The sequence below is a fragment of the Rhamphochromis longiceps genome, linkage group LG22 (assembly GCF_057381845.1).
Source record: "Rhamphochromis longiceps isolate RC_006_pf linkage group LG22, R_longiceps_female_GT1.1, whole genome shotgun sequence".
Classification (NCBI taxonomy): Eukaryota; Metazoa; Chordata; class Actinopteri; order Cichliformes; family Cichlidae; genus Rhamphochromis; species Rhamphochromis longiceps.
This window is the reverse complement of record NC_140577.1, coordinates 25,637,098-25,658,192: the sequence shown is the minus strand read 5'-3', so window position 1 is coordinate 25,658,192 and position 21,095 is coordinate 25,637,098. Positions and strand designations below refer to the sequence as shown.

The following is a 21,095-nucleotide window of genomic DNA, read 5'->3' as shown; positions in this document are numbered from 1 at the left end:
ACTTATTCTCCTGAGTGCCTGCAAAACACAAACACAAAATCAAACTCAAAGCTTTTCTCTCAGGTGCTGGTGTGGCACAATCTAATGATAAAAAAGGTCATGCTAACAGCTTTTGGAGCACAAAATGCATTACAGGTAAACCCAGTACCCAAACATGTTAACAAGGATAAAGAAAAAATCTGAAACAAAAGCAGGTAGTGTGGTGATTTATGTTGTGAGGATGCTTTCACTCCCATCAAAGTCACCCAGTGTTGAGAACCCAAATGAGCCCAAAAACCTCAAGTGGCTGCAACCAACAGCGAACGTCAAGAAGTGGATACTTGCATGTTGAGCCAGAAACATGCAGAAAACCCAAAAGAGGCAAGACAGCACATCTTGGTCCCACTCAGGCAGTACGAACACCTGGAAAGAGGAGCCCACAGTTCAGACCCAAGGTCACTGGTAAGGACACCAGCCAGTTATAAGTCTAGTTTTAATTTTCATTTTAGTGTTATGGCCTTTCTAAGGGTGGCCAGACCATAATATAAGGGTGATCCACCCCTGTCTGACCCCAAGCAGCACATCACACAACCAGTACAATTTTGATGGTGATTTTTTTTCACAGTGATTGAATTCTAACAAAGGAAAGGAGCGAACTATAGCTTCGGGGTGGACCCCAAAACAACAAACAAAAGGGACCGTATCTAAAGGATGTACAAAACTTATTTATGAAAAGAATAAAACCAAATGACAATGTCTTATCTCCCTAACTAAGAAAAACATGAGAAAAGGGTAATCAAATAAAAAGGCAGTCCACCCCTACATGCTCCTGTATAAAGAGACGGGTAACACAAAGCCTGCAGGTTGAGGTCCATGGCGGTGTCATCTTATATGTTGTCTCCAGGTCAAGGAGACAACATATAACATGGATAGACACAGATTTCAAAATAGCCAGCTGGAATGTTAAGGGGTTGAATAACGGGATTAAGAGGAAGAAAATATTAACATATCTAAAGTTATCAAGAGTTGATATAGCCTTTATTCAAGAAATGCACACGTGTAAGTCAGAAGCCTTAAAACTTAAATGTTCCTGGGTAGGTAAAGTCTTTTCCAGTCCTGGAACTGGTAAAAGTAGGGGAGTGTCGGTTCTGATTCATAAAGCAGTTAGCTTTACTGAAACAAAAGTAATAACCGATAAGGAAGGTAGATTTATATTGGTTTATGGACAACTACTGGACACACCAATAATTTTATGTAATATCTATGCACCTAATGCGGACATACTCACCTTTTTTCACAACCTGTCACAGTATCTTTTGGAATTAGAAGGTGCACAAATAGTGGTAGGAGGAGATTTTAATCAAATACTGGATCAAGACCTAGATAGATCACTTCCTAGGAGAGGCACAGAGAGTAAATCTGTAGTTGCCATAAGGCAGATGACCTCAGATTTAGGTCTGAATGATATTTGGCGGACAATGCATCCAGAAGGCAGGGAATATTCCTTTTACTCTCCGCCTCATAATGTTTATACTAGAATCGACTACTTTCTTATTTCTGAAGCCTTAGTGAATAACTCTATAGATTCAAGAATTGGTAACTAAGCTGTAGTGCCTCTTCACCTCACTGTGCAATACCTTTTGTGCAATACTTTTGTAAATAGTCAACGGTGCAATAGACTCAATACTTGAAATGTGCAATTCACTTGTATTTTTATTTTTATTCCTATTTATTCTATTTATCCCCTTCGTATATTTTATTTATATTGTCTCTGTATTTATATATATGTGTTTGTGTGTGTGTGTGTGTGTGTGTGTGTGTATTATATATATATAATATTCTGTAACTCTGTAACTTCTGTCGGTGCTGTGCTTTTTTGGAAATCGAATTTCCCAGAGGAACCCACCCGAGGGATTAATAAAGTTCTATCTAATCTAATCTAATCTAATATAGTATTCTCGGACCATGTGCCAATTTTTCTATGTCTTGGAAATATTTTACAGATTCCTCAAAGCCGCAGATGGCATTTAAATGTGTCCTTAATTAAAGACTCTGGGTTTATTAAATTGATAAGCGATGAAATACAATTTTACAAACAGACAAATAATCGAGAGGACACTACATTGGCTACTTGGTGGGATGCTGTTAGGGAAAATATTCTAAAACACTTCTTCAGTAAAGACTCAGAGAAGAGAAACACACAGAACTACTTGCTAGCAAGGGCAGCCTCCAGACTGAGACTCGCGCTGAGCTTTGCCCTTGTCTTTATTTTATACTTCAGTGTGTGTGTGTGTGTGTGTGTGTGTGTGTGTGTGTGTGTGTGTGTGTGTGTGTGTGTGTGTGTGTTACTGCTTGTCAAAGGGTCATATACATAAAAGCACAAAAGGTACATCCTTGGTCACAAAGAGGGTAGTCTCCCCCACCCTAGATGGTTCACCCTAGATAACACGGTGGGGAAGTCCAGCAGTTCATCTAAACAAAAGGCACTTAGACTAAAACAGACATAGCTATGTTAAAACAATAAAACAAGGTGCAACCTCTCATGCTCCCAGGACGTGGGGGTGCATTCCTGGGGTGCACACCAAGCCTGCAGCCTGTTAGAGATCACACATCCTGTCACTACACAATTAATTATATGCCTCTAAGCATACATGGTTAAATATTTCCTAATACAAATAACTACAAGCAGTATTCTACCATATGCAAACTTATATCACTAAAAGATTATACTGACTACTAAATACAATTTTCCATTGACAGATGCTATGAAGGCATACTTAAGGCGGAGGACAATTTCTTACGCTTCCTTTAAAAAGAAGGCAGCTAACAAGAATATCATTACGTTAGAAGCCAAATTAAAGGCACTTGAGGCAGTACATTCCCATACAAAAGACAGAGTTACGTTGAATAAAATTGTTAAAGTTAAATATAAGTTGAATGTACTGTACAACAGAAAGGCAGAATACGCTTTATTTCGCATTAATCAAGCATATTGAGAAATGGGAGAAAAGCCGAGTCGTTTATTAGCATACCGTCTTAAACAGAAAGACAGTATGAACCATATCCCAGGCATACGACAATCAGATGGGGTTATTTTAACTTCTTTTAGACATATAAATGATGGATTCAGGGCCTTTTACAATAATCTTTATTCTACACAAGGGAGTTTAGATGAACAGAAATTCGAAGCATTCTTTACTGATTTAAACCTGCCACAGCTTTCTACTACTGACCAGCAGATTATAGATGCTCCAATTACAGTGGAGGAGATTACCCGTGCAATTAACAGTATGCCACTTAATAAAGCTCCAGGATTAGATGGGTTACCATTGGATTTCTATAGAGCATTTGAGGATATGTTAAGTCCCCTGTTGCTCGATGTTTATAATGAGGCGTTCAAAGTAGGCTCATTACCTCAGTCAATGCACTCTGGACTTATAACATTTATTCTTAAAACTGGGAAAGACCCTTTAGACCCAAGTGGTTACCGCCCCATATCTTTGCTGAATTCTGACCAAAAAATCTTGGCAAAGGTCTTAGCGGGTCGATTAAAAGTAGTAATGGCGAAAATAATTCATGCAGACCAATCTGGTTTTGTTCCAAACCACTATGGTTCAGATAATATTAGGCGGTTGGTTAATTTGCAAAATTATGTATATGATTCAGTATATCCAACAGTGGCCCTATCGCTGGATGCTGCACAAGCTTTTGATTGTGTTGAGTGGGATTATCTGTTTAAGACATTAGAAAAGTTTGGTTTTGGTGACAATTTTATTAGGTGGATAAAGATATTATATGATTCGCCTTCAGCGCGAGTATTGACGAATGGGCTCATATCAGACCTATTCCTTTTACTGAGATCCACAAAAATGGGTTGTCCCCTTAGCCCCGGTCTTTTTGTAATTGCTATAGAGCCTTTGGCACAAAAACTGAGAAATAATGTAAATATATTTGAAATTTCGATGGGTAATAGTCAACATAAGCTTCTATTATATACAGATGATGTGTTGTTACTTATGACCCAGCCTGGGAAGTCAATTCCAGCCCTATTAGAATGTATAGAAAGCTTTACGCTGCTTTCAGGGTATCGCGTCAACTGGGATAAATCAGAGGCAATGCCTATGTCAGGACACTGCCCCCATACTTTATTTAAACAGTTGGGAGTGTCATGGTTCTGGGTCAGTTTCGACCCAGTATTTTGAGTTTTGATTGATTAGTTTATTTTTGAATGTTTGTTGTGGTTTTGGGCGCTATGAGTATTATTATTATTATTATTATTAGAATTCTATGTTTCTGTTTATTCATGTTTAAGGATTTGTTCTCGGTTGTATCTCACGTTTAGTTTAGTTCAGGTTCCATGTGTCATTCTGTCTGTCTCTGTGTCAGGTCTGCGTCTTGGTGTAGTGTTCTCGTTTCCTGTTTTATTGTGAAGGTCTGCGTCCCATGTGAGTGTGTTCAGTTTTACCTCTGTTTCGTCTTGTTGATTATTCCCAGCTGTGTCCACCACCTGTGTGTAATTCCCCTGTGTTTCTCTGTGTGTATTTAAGTCGTGTCCTCTGTCATTGTAGTTGCTGGTCCGTCTGTGTTTTCCACCATGTTTCATCCGTGTGTTCCCTGCCGTCACCATCTTGTACCGTCGTCCACCTTGCTTCATGTTTGAGTTCCGGTTCGTATTCAGTAGTTTAGTTGTCTCCAGTCTAGTTTAGTTTGTGCTCCATTTGCTGTTTGTCTATATTTATTTCGTGTCCAATAAACCACCTTCACTCCTCCACTACTGCCTGCGATTGATCCTCATTTATTATTTTTATACGGCTTATCTCACTCGCCGTGACAGTACGGACCAGCCAGCTATGGATCCAGCGGCATTCAGTCCACCCAGGGAGCTTCGGGAGGCCGTTATTGACTCTGCTTCTAGATTAATTAACCAGTGGTTAGAGCATGAGGGAGACGCCTCTCTTTACACTGTGGAAGCCAACCTACAACACCTTATTTCCGGTTATCCCTGGCTATTGGACTCTCTGCATCCGCTCGTGCAGAGTTTCGTTCTCCACGAGCTTCACCTACACCCCCCCGCCGCTACCGCAATTTTTTGTGTTTCTACTGAGGATAACAATGATTTCTCAACCATGGCCATAGCTTCTAAGACTGCCTGTTCTGAACCCTCGTTCCATGTTTATGACCGTGTCCGCTCCATTGTCCCATCCTCACTTCCATCCCAGTCAAATGCCAGGCCTGTAATGCTGCCCTCAGTTCAGTCAGCAGCCGCGCTGCCCTCAGTTCAGTCAGCAGCCGCGCTGCCCTCAGTTCAGTCAGCAGCCGCGCTGCCCTCAGTTCAGTCACCCACTCCACCACTTATTACAACTCCACTACAGTCGTCTCCGCTACCTGTAGGTCACTCTGTAGCCGCTTCGCTGCCTATTGCTCTGTCGCCACCAGTTCAGCTGTCTGTCCGCTCGTTTACTCAGCCACCATCCTCACTATCTCATTCAAAGCAGGGAACACACTTCACCACAATATCTGCTGGTTCTCTTAAGCTGGCCATGTCAGAGACAGTTGCTCCCTCTAGGGCCTCCCCAGAGGCTGGGTGTCAGTCACCAGCCAACTCTGGACCCCTAGAGGTCAAGACGCCAGCGCCAGCAGCCTCACCGGAGAACTCACCAGAACAGTCTCAGCTCTCAGCACCCCCTGAGAGTTCAAGTGAGTTCACCCGTCCGCCTCCGTCCTCTGCTGAGTGTATTGGGGAACACTTTCAGCCCTCTGAGGACTGCATCCCACTGTTGCTGCCTGAGTCTAGCCACTGTGCTGCTCAGTCCCAGCCAGTGTCCACACTGGCAGAGGTCTCCGTGCCTGCTGCTTCAGTGTCTGTTTCCACTGGAGGGCCAGAGGGGCCCGTCCAGTCTCAAGCCATGTTAGCTGGGGGTTCAGGTGAACCCAGCCAGCATCCTGCCTCGTCGGCTGGAGGGCCTGAGGAGCCCAGCCAGCCTCAAGTGTCGTCAGCTGGGGGTTCGGGAGAACCCAGCCAGCCTCAACTGTCGTCAGCTGGGGGGCCCGAGTTGCCCGTCCAGCCTCAAGCCAAGTCAGATGGTGGGTCTGAGGAGCCCACCCAGCACCATGCCTCGTCTGCTGGGGGTCCTGGAGGACCCAGCAAGCACATCCTCACGTCTGCTGACGGTCCGGGGAAGTTTGTTTAGCCACCACCTGCTGAATCATCCCCTGTGGCTTCTACACCGTTGCCTGCATCCACATCACCTCCTGCAGCATCACTGCCTGCAGCATCACCACTGTCTGGTTCCGCAGCCGTCCCGCTGCCGTGCCTTCATCCACGCCTGGTCCAGCCTCCGTGCCTTCATCTGGTCCGGCTCCGCCTTCGTCTGGCCCTGCCTCATCTTCGTTTGGTCCGGCTTCAGCTCCGCCTTCATCTGGTTCGGCTTCAGCTCCGCCTTCGTCTGGTCCTGCCTCCTTCCTTGACCCCCTCCACCCACCCTGGTCTGGTGCTCTGTTTTGTTGCTGTCTTTTTGTTTGGGGCTGTCGGGGGCCAGCCCTTGGAGGTGGGGGGGGGGGGGTACTGTCATGGTTCTGGGTCAGTTTTGACCCAGTATTTTGAGTTTTGATTGATTAGTTTATTTTTGAATGTTTGTTGTGGTTTTGGGCGTTATGAGTATTATTATTATTATTATTATTCCATCCATCCATCCATCCATCCATCCATTCGCTTCCGCTTGTCCTTTTCAGGGTCGCGGGGGGCGCTGGAGCCTATCCCAGCTGTCATAGGGCGAGAGGCGGGGTACACCCTGGACAGGTCGCCAGTCTGTCGCAGGGCCAACACACAGGGACAGACAACCATTCGCACTCACATTCATTCGCACATTCACACCTAGTGACAATTTGGATTATCCAATTAACCTATCCCCACAAGCTGCATGTCTTTGGACCGTGGGAGGAAGCCGGAGTACCCGGAGAGAACCCACGCAAACACGGGGAGAACATGCAAACTCCACACAGAAAGACCCCGGCCTGATGTTGGAATTGAACTCAGGACCTTCTTGCTGTGCGGCAACAGTGCTAACCACCGTGCCACCGTGCTGCCCTATTATTATTATTATTATTATTATTATTATTATTATTATTATTATTATTATTATTATTATTATTATAATTCTATGTTTCTGTTTATTCATGTTTAAGGATTTGTTCTCGGTTGTATCTCACGTTTAGTTTAGTTCAGGTTCCATGTAGGGCTGAACGATATATCGCATTTGCGATAATATCGCGACATGATCAAGTGCAATTTTCTAACCGCAAAGGCTGCGATTATACTCTGGACATGTCCAAATTCATGGGCTGCATCCTCCTGAGGCCGCATTTGTAGACCGATTACGTCACAGCGACGCGCCGAAGGCTGTCCAAATTACTACCATATCCCAGAATTCATAGCGCGGCCCAGCCAAACTCCAGTTTCCAGCAATGGCGGCCACTACTAAGTTTTAAAATTACTCATACTAATCTTTCAGGGTCACAAAATAAACTTTTAACATGTTTTCAGGCGAGAAAGTAGTTGTGTAAACATCAAATATCTGCTCGGTTTATCAAGATATCCCATATTTGCAAAAGTGCTTCGACGTTTTCAGAGGCGTCTGCTACCCACCAGCTCGACAGCTAGCCGGGAGCTCGAGGGTTACTGATGCGGCCGAGAACGGCACAACTCCCGGCACATCATTTTCAGATCACCGCGGAGTTTCGCTGCTCGGGTTAAACGTAATATATAAGTCACTTAGACAACCTAAAAATGTTATTGTTGGGCTTTTTTCAGTGTTTTGTTTGTTCGTGAGTAAATCGGTTTGGCTGAGATTAAAGTTATTAGATTAGATAAAATAAAACTTTATTAATCCCCCGGGTGGGTTCCTCCTTGGTTTTCACACAGCTGACTAAACGTCAAACAGAAAACTGATTAAACAGAAGTATGAGACAGTCGAGAATTTACACCAGTGTCTGGTTATATTTTAGATAGCAAGAAGCAGACGGCCGAGTTTATTAAACTCCACCGAGACAGCGGTGACGCTAATCAGAAGGCTAGACCGTCCAATTTCACGCCTTTAAATTTTAAAGGCGTGTTTGTGTGTGTGTGTGTTTATACAATTGCTATTATGTTTGCACTTTATGTGTAATGTTACTGACTGCAGAGATCAGTAAGATGTGTGTATTTTTTATTTATTAGTTTTATTTATTTAATATTATTTTTTAATTGAATGACTGTCTAGTAGTTCACAGATGTCGAAAAACTGAGTGTGGTAAAGCCACTGATTTTTTTTATGTATATTTCTGCAATCTGCACATTGTACTGACTTTCATTTTAATGTTTACACCAGGGTTCCTTGTCAGCACTTTATGCTCAGATGTTTGTAAGCTAAAAATAAACTATTGTGTATGTTCAAATATACTGTTGTGATTGAAGAAGTTAAATAAAAATGTCAGTCATCAATTCATGCATCACCTCATGTCATCATAACAGAGGTCTGTCTTCCAGGAAAGAACAGTTTAAAATTAATGTAATATAGTATTGGCCATACTATATGATGTATTGCTTGTCTTTGTTTAATAATACAGAAGACAAAGACCTTAAAAAATAATCGCATATCGCATCGCAATCGCAATATTGGGGCAAAAAATCGCAATTAGATTATTTTCCATAATCGTTCAGCCCTAGTTCCATGTGTCATTCTGTCTGTCTCTGTGTCAGGTCTGCGTCTTGGTGTAGTGTTCTCGTTTCCTGTTTTATTGTGAAGGTCTGCGTCCCATGTGAGTGTGTTCAGTTTTACCTCTGTCTCGTCTTGTTGATTATTCCCAGCTGTGTCCACCACCTGTGTGTAATTCCCCTGTGTTTCTCTGTGTGTATTTAAGTCGTGTCCTCTGTCATTGTAGTTGCTGGTCTGTCTGTGTTTTCCACCATGTTTCATCCGTGTGTTCCCTGCCGTCACCATCTTGTACCGTCGTCCACCTTGCTTCATGTTTGAGTTCCGGTTCGTATTCAGTAGTTGTCTCCAGTCTAGTTTAGTTTGTGCTCCATTTGCTGTTTGTCTATATTTATTTCGTGTCCAATAAACCACCTTCACTCCTCCACTACTGCCTGCGATTGATCCTCATTTATTATTTTTATACGGCTTATCTCACTCGCCGTGACAGGGAGTTTCTGTGGTCCGTGAATGGTTTGAGGTATTTGGGGATACAAATTACCTCGGATTACACTAAGATGGTTCGAGCAAATATGGAGCCAATGTTTGAAAGGATAAAAATGGAATTTGGTAGATGGTCCAGAGTGTGTCTCACAATATGGGGTAAAATTAGTTGTATTAAGATGATGACTGCACCCATGATCTTTTATATTTTATCTAATATTCCATTACACATTCCAGATAAGTATTTCAAAGATCTAGACTTTTTAATGCGGCAGTTTCTTTGGGATAGCTCACCACATCGTTTAAGTATTAAGAAACTTCAAGCGAGTGCAAAACAAGGAGGTTTTTCATTGCCTAATTTCCAATGGTATTATTGGGTGATGAACGTGAAACAACTTAGAGCTTGGTTACCTACTGCACCAGTTAAACCCATCTGGTCCCATATAGAGACGGAAGTTAATGGCGGTATTTCTCCTTGGAGGGAGCTGTTTGATACCAGTCATAAAACTACCCATCCTATAATTGCAAAGATACTGTGGTTTAAATTACATAGGGCAGGTCGCTGGGACTTTATTAAATCACCTTCGGCAACCTTATGGAGTAATAAAATAATTTTAATTGGAGGGACATCGGTTGACTGGTTACAGTGCCGTAAAGCAGGCATCCTTAATGTATCAGATTTATTTGACTGTGGGACTAAATGTTTTTTAAGCTTTGATAAAATTGTGGAGTTATATAAGTTGCAGCGTAATCAATTCTGGAGATATGTCCAAATACATAGTTCATTATCGAAGTGGCTGGGAACCCCTTTGAGTTGTCCTGTGGAAGTCCTGCTCTCAAGATCATCCTTGGGTAAAGGCATTACCTCTAAGATTTATCACTTATTGCAAGAACGGTCAGCTGACCCTCTCCTTAAAGTTAAGGGCTACTGGGCCCAGGGCATGGCATTGGACATATCTTCAGTTGAATGAGATTCATGTTTTCAAAATATTAATACTATGTATAAAGAAACAGGCAGTAGATTGATTCAATTTAAGATAATCCATAGGTGGCATCGAACACCGCAACAATTGTATAAATGGAACCTGGCCTCTACGGACGAATGTTGGAGATGTGATGGTCAAAATGCTTTGATTTTACATATCTTATGGAGCTGTTCGGCACTTCAGGATTGGTGGGAAAATATAATGGAGGTAATTTTCAGTGTTTTAAAAAGGAGATTTGTTATCTCACCAAAACAGTCCATATTTGGTATAACCACAGAAATTTCTGATGTACAGGGAGTGCAGAATTATTAGGCAAATGAGTATTTTGTCCACATCATCCTCTTCATGCATGTTGTCTTACTCCAAGCTGTATAGGCTCGAAAGCCTACTACCAATTAAGCATATTAGGTGATGTGCATCTCTGTAATGAGAAGGGGTGTGGTCTAATGACATCAACACCCTATATCAGGTGTGCATAATTATTAGGCAACGTCCTTTCCTTTGGCAAAATGGGTCAAAAGAAGAACTTGACAGGCTCAGAAAAGTCAAAAATAGTGAGATATCTTGCAGAGGGATGCAGCAGTCTCAAAATTGCAAAGCTTCTGAAGCGTGATCATCGAACAATCAAGCGTTTCATTCAAAATAGTCAACAGGGTCGCAAGAAGCGTGTGGAAAAACCAAGGCGCAAAATAACTGCCCATGAACTGAGAAAAGTCAAGCGTGCAGCTGCCAAGATGCCACTTGCCACCAGTTTGGCCATATTTCAGAGCTGCAACATCACTGGAGTGCCCAAAAGCACAAGGTGTGCAATACTCAGAGACATGGCCAAGGTAAGAAAGGCTGAAAGACGACCACCACTGAACAAGACACACAAGCTGAAACGTCAAGACTGGGCCAAGAAACATCTCAAGATTGATTTTTCTAAGGTTTTATGGACTGATGACATGAGAGTGAGTCTTGATGAGGGGGGGCGTCAGTAAGTTCAAGCCCTGATGGTATAAAAAATCTGTTTATGCTTTGATTAAGTCGGAGATCAGCCCTGTCTGCGAACGGAACTGGTCTTCCCACGCGTGTATTCATTAAAATCAATTGTCTGACCAAGCTCTTCTGGACCATGGTTGTGTTTACTCTCCTTCCTCAATATTTGAACCTTAACATGGGCCAGATGGATGGGCCCGTGGCTGGATTGGTAAAGGGCAGAGAGCTCCAGTCCGACTCAGATGCCAGCAAGGTGGAGGTGGAGTACTGGTTTGGGCTGGTATCATCAAAGATGAGCTTGTGGGGCCTTTTCGGGTTGAGGATGGAGTCAAGCTCAACTCCCAGTCCTACTGCCAGTTTCTGGAAGACACCTTCTTCAAGCAGTGGTACAGGAAGAAGTCTGCATCCTTCAAGAAAAACATGATTTCCATGCAGGACAATGCTCCATCACACGCGTCCAAGTACTCCACAGCGTGGCTGGCAAGAAAGGGTATAAAAGAAGAAAAAGTAATGACATGGCCACCTTGTTCACCTGATCTGAACCCCATTGAGAACCTGTGGTCCATCATCAAATGTGAGATTTATGGTAAATGGCCTGCATTTGTATAGCGCTTTTCTAGTCCCTAAGGACCCCAAAGCGCTTCACACTACATTCAGTCATTCACCCATTCACACACACATTCACACACTGGCGATGGCAAGCTACATTGTAGCCACAGCTGCCCTGGGGCACACTGACAGAGGCGAGGCTGCCGGACACTGGCGCCACCGGGCCCTCTGACCACCACCAGTAGGCAAACATGGGGTTAGTATCTTGCCAAGGATATTTGGCATGCAGCCAGGATGCAGCCTGGGATCGAACCATCGACCTTCTGATTAGTGGCTACAGCCATTTACAAGGAGGGAAAACAGTACACCTCTCTGAACAGTGTCTGGGAGGCTGTGGTTGCTGCTGCACGCAATGTTGATGGTGAACAGATCAAAACACTGACAGAATCCATGGATGGCAGGCTTTTGAGTGTCCTTGCAAAGAAAGGTGGCTATATTGGTCGCTGATTTGTTGTTGTTTTGTTTTTGAATGTCAGAAATGTATATTTGTGAATGTGGAGATGTTATATTGGTTTCACTGGTAAAAATAAATAATTGAAATGGGTATATATTTGTTTTTTGTTGAGTTGCCTAATAATTATGCACAGTAATAGTCACCTGCACACACAGATATCCCCCTAAAATAGCTCAAACTAAAAACAAACTAAAAACTACTTCCAAAAACATTCAGCTTTGATATTAATGAGTTTTTTGGGTTCATTGAGAACATGGTTGTTGTTCAATAATAAAATTATTCCTCAGAAATACAACTTGCCTAATAATTCTGCACTCCCTGTAGATTTTTCCAGTTATACAAAAAGATGGATTATTTTGGCTCTTACTATGGCCAAACGGGTCCTGCTAAGACATTGGCGGAAAAAGAACCCCCCCTCCCTATGAAGAGTGGCTAAAGACAATGGCTAAGTTGGCGTCTTACGAAAAAGTGACTTATGGTTTATTAGACAAATTGCATCAATATGATTGTATTTGGTCCCCCTTTACAAGCTGGCTTTCTGTAACTTGAAGAACAGAGGAGTAATGACAGAGTGGTGGTGTGGGAATTGGTGTGCGAAGAAAGAATAGGATAACTTCCCTTTGTTTTGTTTTTTTTGTTGTTGTGTTTTGTTTTTGTTTGTTTGTTTTTTAAACTATTTATTTATGTAGTTATCCTTAAGCTCTGTTATTGAAGTTTAAAATGAAATAAATAAAAATTGTTGATAATAAAAAAAAGTTTAAACTTCAAAGCTCATGCATGCATGCACATCCAATGCTCAGTGTCTAATTGTGTGTTTGTGTTTTTACCTTTTTGCAGTAGCGCAGTGAAACATTTGGGCGGTGGATAAATAATGGAAAATAAAATTCAGACTACAGACAGCTTCAGGTGAGTACACGTGGTGCACAAGGACCAAAGCTCACCTTCTCAACCTGGACAAAATGAATTATTTTACACTGATACTGTAAACTTTTGTTTGTGTGTCAGGTTTCCATACATCGGAAACAGCTGCTGCATCTGTAATTCTGTCCGTCCCGAGGAGAGTCCACACTCTACATCAGATCCTTGGCTCACCTATAATGACGCACAGGTGCTGCACACAACTAGATCTGCAGCTTGTGAGGAACAGCAGCACTCAGCCTACATCCTGTTTTACAAGATTAACGTAAGAAGACACAGCATCTCATCCTGAAGTGAGAGAATGGCACGCCAGCTGCAGCCTAATCCAATCTCTCTTCTTTTCTTTTTTCGGTGCCCAGACACCCTTCAGTTTCATCATGTCATCCCTAACAATACAATGTAGAGTTGGATGGAGGATGAAGACAGCAGAGAGCAAAAGAAACAGGTAAGAGCAGACAGGTAGTCAGAGTTAACAAAAACTTTTAAAGCCAGTGTAGCTTCTGTTTTGAACACATTTATTGATGACAATTTTACATAAATAAGCAGTGTGTTATACTGTTATCAGATGTGGAGTCTCACTAACCACTTTAATAGTGACTTGTGTCTCAAATACTGTTTATTTGTCTTAGTTACAGATAGTGAAATAAAAATGGAACGAGAAGCGTAGGATTTTGAATTGATACCATTGGTGCATCTACTAAAGTTCTGGGGTCAGTTTGAATATCAGTGACCTTGACCTTGAGTTCAAGTTTTCTGAAAATCTTGTGAATGCTACAACTCTGTGACGAGAAGTAAGTCTCCTAAGTCTTTAAATTTGTATATAGGTGAATCTAGTAGGAAGCTGAAGGGTTGCACTGCGGGCCATCTGTAGAGGTGTAGAGTCAACAACCTGTCTGTGAACGTGGACAAAACAAAAGAGATTGTTGACTTCAGGAGAGCACAGTGGGATCACTGCCCACTTAACATGAATGGATCCTCTGTGGAGGTCGTCAAGAGCACCAGATTTCTTGGTGTCCACCTGGCGGAGAACCTCTCCTGCTCCCTCAACACCAGCTCCATAACCAAGAAGGCCCAGCAGCGTCTCTACTTCAAGCAGAAGCTGAGGAAAGCCCATCTCCCACCATCCATTCTCACCACCTTTTACAGTGGGACTAACAAGAGCATCCTAAGTAGCTGCATCACTGTCTGGTATGGTAACTGCAGCGTATTAGATCGCAGTACCCTACAACAGATTGTGAGAGCAGCTGAGAAGATCATTGGAGTCCCTCTCCCCTCCTTATAACACCCGCTTGCTGGAGGACCCCACACAGCCTTCAAACACACTCTTCACCCTGCTGCCTTCTGGAAAGAGGTCCCAGAACATCCGGGCCCTCGCTACCAAACTACGGAAAAGTTTCTTCCCACAAGCCGTCAGACCCCTGAACACTCAGTGACTGCACTGGCACATGCACACCTTCACACATGTCACTACCAAGCACTTATCTGCAGTATCTCACACTCATACACATACATACAGACACCAAGTTACTTTTGCACAATACTCAGCATTTTGCACATTTCCATTGTCTTGTGTCTGTATCGTCCTGTTCTGTCTAGTTTTGCACTGTTTTGTCTTGTTTATTTTTGCAATTTATGCACACTGCACTTTATGTAGTCCTGGGTTTGTCCGTATATGTCATATATAGCACCAGGGTCTCGGAGGAACGCGGTCTCATTTCACTCTGTACAGTACCTCTGCACGTGGTTAAAATGACAATAAAAGCCACTTGACTTGACCTGTATTTTGTAGCAGTTGCTTGGAGACGAGCACCATACAGTTCAAATGAGCATACATTCCAAAATATGCAAATGAGCCCCATACATCATAATGCTGATGTTTGCTGTTCAGGGTATGAACGTTCTATGCTGAAAGTTTATAAATATACAACCTTTGACTGCTTGTTTTCAGTTGAACTTTTGCAAAGCTGAGGAGATTTTGGCTGCGATCACATCAAGTCCAAAGATGTTTAAACTTCTTTTTCACAGAAAGGTAAGTTTGAAGAGACTCGCAGCACATTTCTCTGAATGTTTTCTTATGGTAAATAAGCATTTTTGAAACTTTTAAGGAAGCTTCTTTTTCTGTAAAAACTGAATTTTGAATCCAAATGAAGGATATTGTATTTTCTTACCATATACTTTGTTTTATGCCATTACTGATGTTGCTTTTCTTGTTTCTAAACAGAAATCACACAAACAAAACGTGGCAGAGAAGGAAATTCCTTCTACGTCTCATCAGAGGTAAAGAAATGCGCCGCTCTTTAATGCTGCTGGAGATATTTATAGCAGTGGTTTAGTTGGAGCTCTTTTATTTCCCTTTTATTGGTGTTTTGTATTTACATCTTTTTTACTACTTCTAGTCTTGTCTATAATTTCTATTGATTCAGAGATTAGCGTTTGAAAATGTAGAGTGTAAATGTACAAAATACATGATTTTGTTCCATTACAGTTATTAATTTTTATCTGCAATCTCCAGCATGTACTCCTTGTTAAAAATTTCCACTTTGAAAAATAACATTTACACTTTTGTCCTCATCAGCATCCCGGATGCTTGTGTTGCTGAAAATGGTCAAAAGAAGAAGAGAAAATGGAGACACCTCTGCTGTTCCTCGGTTTGCTTTTACACGAAACATATGAAATGCACATTCTCTTTAAATTGCACTTGTTAATTTAAAGTGACTTTACTTTTTTAATAAACTTATGTTTGTTCGTCCTCTGCAGCAAACTGACAGCGATGCAGAGGCAGAGAGCAACACTGTGAAGACACAAAAAAAGTGTCGCTGGTTTCTTTTTAAATTCTGGAAGGTATGTTTTATGGAAAGAGTCACTGTCATCAAGCATTTACTCATCACAGTTAAATGCGAAGAATTAAGAGCAATTTAGCACATCCATGTCCTCAAATTAAGTTCAAAGATGTTTAAACGTTTTTTTTTCACAGAAAGGTAAGTTTGAAGAGACTTGCAGGATGTTTCTCTAAATATTTTTTATGGTAAATAAGCATTTTTGAATCTTTTAATGAAGCTTGATGGATGATTTCTGTAAAAACTGAATTTTGATCAAAACCAAATGAAGGATTTTGTATTTCATAGGACAAACTTTAAAACTCAATTTAAAGCATGAATAAATTGTTTTTAATTTATTTAAAGATATTCCTATATATCTGCTTCATGAGCTGACAGCTCACTGAAGTGATAAATAATATGAAATAATACCAAATTTTCTAACTGGACACTTTTCATGGAGAGACTCCCTTGGTATGTTTGTTTTATGCCATTACTGATGTTGGTTTTCTTGTTTCTAAACAGAAATTACACAAACAAAACGTGGCAGAGAAGGAAATTCCTTCTACGTCTCATCAGAGGTAAAGAAATGCGCCGCTCTTTAATGCTGCTGGAGATATTTATAGCAGTGGTTTAGTTGGAGCTGTTTTATTTCCCTTTTATTGGCATTTTTCTTCCACCTTGTGTATTTACATCTTTTTTACTACTTTTGGACGTCCTCCAAAATGTTTCAACTTCAAAGCTCATGCATACATGCGCATACACTGCTCAGAATCTTGACATCTTTCCTAATTTTGTGTTTGTGTTTTTACCTTTTTGGAGCAGTGTAGCATGCGGTGGGAAAAAAATAGAAAGTCAAACTGGGACTATAGACTGCTTCGGGTGAGTACACGTGGTGCACAAAGACTCACTTTGTCAAAGTGGAGAAAATGAATTATTTTACACTGATACTGTAAACGTTGCGCGTGTGTGTCAGGTTTCCAAACATCGGAAACACCTGCTACATGAACTCCTGCCTGCAGAGCCTCCTCAACATTGAGGAGTTCATAAGAGACATCAGGCGTCAGGGGGTTTTGTGGAGCACAGATCCAGAAGCTCAGCTCTTAAGGTGCGCTACGTCAACCTTCTACTTTCTTCAAAAACCTGAAGAACAAAGAGATCTAACAGCAGAAATGTCTGTTTACCCTTCCTTTCTACAGAAGGCTTATTGATGTCAGGGACTGTCACGAGTCAACAGATTATGGCCTTAAAGATCACCACCTAAGAGCTTTTAAGAAGGCATTCAGCAGTCAAGCTCCTGAATACACCGGCAGTGCACAGAAAGTGCGTCAGCTATTTGGACATTTCGTTTTTTGCTTTACCTTCTGATTTTGATGTACTGTTTTAAATCTCTCTGCTTTTCTTTCAGGACGCTCATGAATTCCTAACATTGTTCCTCGATGAGGTCAAAAGGCTCACACCTCACCTGGAGAGGAACGCAGCTCTCCTGGGCCAAAGTTATAGCTGCCCAGTAGAAGACCATCACATTTTTAAAATGGAAAACATGAGGACATGCAAGAGGTAAGCCTGTCTTTCAGAAACGCAGAGCTGGTTGCAATATTTTCATATACCTCTTTTCCACGTACCTGATCTTTACTTTAACTACGTTACTCCTGAAATGTGTAGCTGCGGTCACCAATCATCACAGCAAGAGGAATTCACCAGCTTGTCTCTAGACCTTGTTCCAGAGGGGTCTATTATAAACATGTTAGAGACATACTTGAAGGTAAGATCACAAATTCCAATAGAGTTGTCGTATCAGCGATCTTAACACACCTTTTTTGTTAGTGTTTGTGTGCATGTGTGTGTGCATATGTTGAGATTTCTTTCTACCATAAAGCCTGTCTTCTCTGTGCTGTTGTTCAGGAACAAGAAATAGAATTTCGCTGTGATTGTGGAGGGACGGCCTCAGAACTGAAGTCGTCTTTTGATACACTGCCAAGGTGAGTAAGGTCACATCAGAATTGATCGACTGACCAGGTTTCCAAACTGTGGCGCATCAAATATCAGAGTTCTTCGAGACAATACTTGAGCAGTCGTTTTCTCCCATCTTCTGTTTGTGTTTGACACTCATTCTTCTTATTTTCTACCTTGTTTGTGTTTGTTTTCTTTTCTGCCAGAGTTCTGATCTTGCATCTGAAGAGGTTTGGCTTTACACAAACCTACAAGATTAAGAAGGTGGATGACCCCGTCAGGCTGCAGAGGGACTTGGTGGTGCCATCCAATCAGGTAAAAACAGACTGCAGAACGTCTCAGGCTACGTCCACACTAGCCCGGATAGATTTGAAAACTCCGTGTCCACACTGGCGTTTTCAGTCATTTTCAAATAGTTGTGCGTCTGCATTGAAACGGCCGAAAACGCTTACGTTCCAGTCCTGCGCATGCGCAAAAGTGAGTGAGAATTACAGAATTTGAAGAAAAGCTATCCGGAGCATGTACAAACTGATATTAATCTTTTTTAGGGCTGTCAAAGTTGAGAGCAATCAAAACAACTGCTGTCTAATGCACTCGGCTTATCTTTGTTTAATTGCTCACATGACTGCATCACATGACCAAAATGCGTCATCGTTTTAGAAAGTCTGCGTTTTCGAGTGTCCACACTGCGATGGGACAACTCCGTTTTGAAATGTATGCGTTTTCGAGAGCGTTTTCAAGATGCTGTGTTTTTCCTTGAGGAAAACGCCGTCTCGGTGTGGACGGGAGGTCAAAGCGGAGAGAAAACGATGCGTTTTCAAACGAAAACGCATTAGTGTGGACGTAGCCTCAGCAAATCAGCTTAATTATGGCACTGATGTGAGACTTTATGAAACTAACACTCTTTGGATTTGTTCCTTCTCAGGGTGGTGGCTGTTATAGTCTTTGCAGCATCATCAGTCATTATGGAGGCACAGAGTCAGGTAAAACAACAGACTTGTGACAAACAGAAAATGAAACTTGCTACTTTTCAGTGAAGGACTCACACACAAAAGCTTTTGATGTTCTAAGAAGCACTAAGTCAAAATCACTGTTTGCTTGAATCAGTTGACTTCCAGAAGTTGGATTCATTTGTCTTAATGTGATTTCAGGACACTACATCTGTAGTTCTGTCCATCCTGAGGAGAGTCAGCACTCTACATCAGATCGCTGGCTCACCTATAATGACGCACAGGTGCTCCACACAACTGGATCTGCAGTTTGTGAGGAACAGCAGCAGTCGGCCTACATCCTGTTTTACAAGAGAAACGTAAGAAGACACAGCATCTCATCCTGAAGTGAGAGAATTTTTAAATGTCCTGTTACCTTGTTAACCAGTTTTGTCTTCATTCTCAGTTCTGAAACAGGAAATGGAAGGAAGGAAGGAAGTTAAGGTCATCATCATGCTGAGAAGGAAAAGCAGTCGTCCCAGCCCACCATCGCACACTGGAGGACAAGTATAGGTAAGTATTGCCCTCAGGAGGGAGGGTCCTGCCAGAGAGCCTGGTCCTCCCAAGATTTCTTCCTCCAGGAGGGAGTTTTTTCTTGCCACCGTCGCCCCACATTCACTGGTCTCATCAGCAGGGACATTTTTAACCTCCTAAGACCTGAACTTTCATGGCATGCATTTTTAATTCCTCTGTGCCATTTAGGTTGATTGGGACCCGATGAAGGTAAAAACCAAGACATCAGATTCAGACTATCTTTTTTTTGTTTCTCAAAAGAATGAGATCCACATATGAGGACATTCATTTTAAATTTCGATTGAACAGTGGCAGTGTCATGTCCTCCCTCATAAGTGGATATCAGGTTTTTGAAGAGCAAAATTTTGTATTTTGGTCTAGACAACCCAAAATGTTATGTCTACATATGTGGACACCAGGTCCTAGGAGGTTAAAACAAAATCTACTAGAGATCGTCCTTTTCTGGACCAGTGTTTGGCTTGCTCTCTGGGAACAACAAATTAGTGCTGTCAGCGTTAACGTCATTAGGTAAAATGACGTTAACGCTGACAGCACTAATTTGTTGTTATTATTATTAATATTATTATTAATTTATTTGTAAAATAAATTAAATTTAAAAACCAAAGAAATGATTTAATTCTTTATTTTATTTTGTTTTATTAAAATCAAAATAACAACAAAAACAAAAATAACTAATAAAAAAATATTAAAAGTATTCAGCAGTGTTTTGTGAAATTTGTAATGAGCCTTAGTTAAGTTGATGTCACAGAAGTTTCTGAATCATTTAGATTGTTCAACAAACTGATTCACTCAGGTAAAGATGGTGAGCTGGAGCAATGGTACCCTTGGAGTTCAGTTTAAGTTTTCAGACAAATATTCCCTCGATCAGTTGCAGCTTCTGCTTTTAAATAAATGATTTAGCTGCAAATGTTTAGCTACAGGTAGCAAAGTCCAAAAGTGACACCAGCCAAACATGCAAAAAATGCAAGATGGTGGTGCGCACAGATACAGCGGCTCTATGCTCTCCACTTACCCAATTTCACTGTGCAAGAAACTGCACAATGACAATAAAAAGCTCTAAGTCTAAAACAGTTTCCTGTCCAGTAAAATCGGGCAATTATTCGCTCCAGAGTTTTATCCTACTCCAGGTGAGCAGCCATCGACTTGTAATGAGCCAGCTAAAACAATAATTTCTCAGTGGCTCTTCTGGCACCAACAAGTGGGTGTGTTCTTCCATCGTGCAAGTGTCACGACACACTGAACATGGTCTGAACATGGATTTTCCCTCGATATGTCTTTTCCACCAGTACTATGGGGTATTTGTGAATATCCATGACTGACCCGGCCAGGTGGCCAGCTGGTCTTTGGACAGGGTCACGGCAGTTTCAAGGTTCAACAAAATCCCTTTCACTGACAGACTGAAGGAAAGCTCCTCAAAAATGGAGGGTCTTCAAGCTCCTCAGTGGCAGGAAAAGGTTTCCCGGACCCAGTGTTGTATATTTGTTTCCCAAAATATCGAAATAGTGGAGAGAAATCAGGTTCTGAAACCATCCAGAAGACAAAGTCTCCAACTGGTTTGTGGAAGTCCAGTTTCTCCAAATTAATCAGCGGGTGAAATGTCTCTTCATGGATGGTTTTGATTCTGTTGTTATTCACGAACAAAGCCGTCAAAGCAGCATATGAAAGAAAGTCATCTTTCATTGTTGTCTCCAGCGTGTTAAAAGAGA

The 21,095-nt window shown here is 41.7% G+C and overlaps 1 protein-coding gene across 1 annotated transcript; it reads left to right on the top strand.

Moving 5' to 3' along the window:
• The first annotated feature begins 13,506 nt into the window (after nt 1-13,506).
• On the top strand, nt 13,507-19,882 carry LOC146644179 (ubiquitin carboxyl-terminal hydrolase 37-like). Its single transcript, XM_085395967.1, has 16 exons — nt 13,507-13,542; nt 15,046-15,126; nt 15,319-15,374; nt 15,673-15,745; nt 15,855-15,938; nt 16,439-16,494; nt 16,739-16,795; nt 16,890-17,021; nt 17,113-17,236; nt 17,322-17,473; nt 17,579-17,678; nt 17,819-17,895; nt 18,073-18,181; nt 18,792-18,849; nt 19,018-19,175; nt 19,262-19,882. The coding sequence occupies exons 1-16, from the start codon at nt 13,507-13,509 to the stop codon at nt 19,265-19,267; spliced, it is 1,359 nt and encodes a 452-aa protein (XP_085252093.1). The 3' UTR covers nt 19,268-19,882.
• The last annotated feature ends 1,213 nt before the right edge of the window (nt 19,883-21,095 follow it).

Coding starts and splice junctions, on each gene's coding strand:
- LOC146644179 (XM_085395967.1), top strand. CDS start 13,507: ATGGAGGATGAAGACAGCAGAGAGCAAAAGAAACAG. Junction 15,375..15,672: donor CCTTCTACGTCTCATCAGAG/GTAAAGAAATGC, acceptor TGTCCTCATCAG/CATCCCGGATGCTTGTGTTG. Junction 15,939..16,438: donor TTCTTTTTAAATTCTGGAAG/GTATGTTTTATG, acceptor GTTTCTAAACAG/AAATTACACAAACAAAACGT.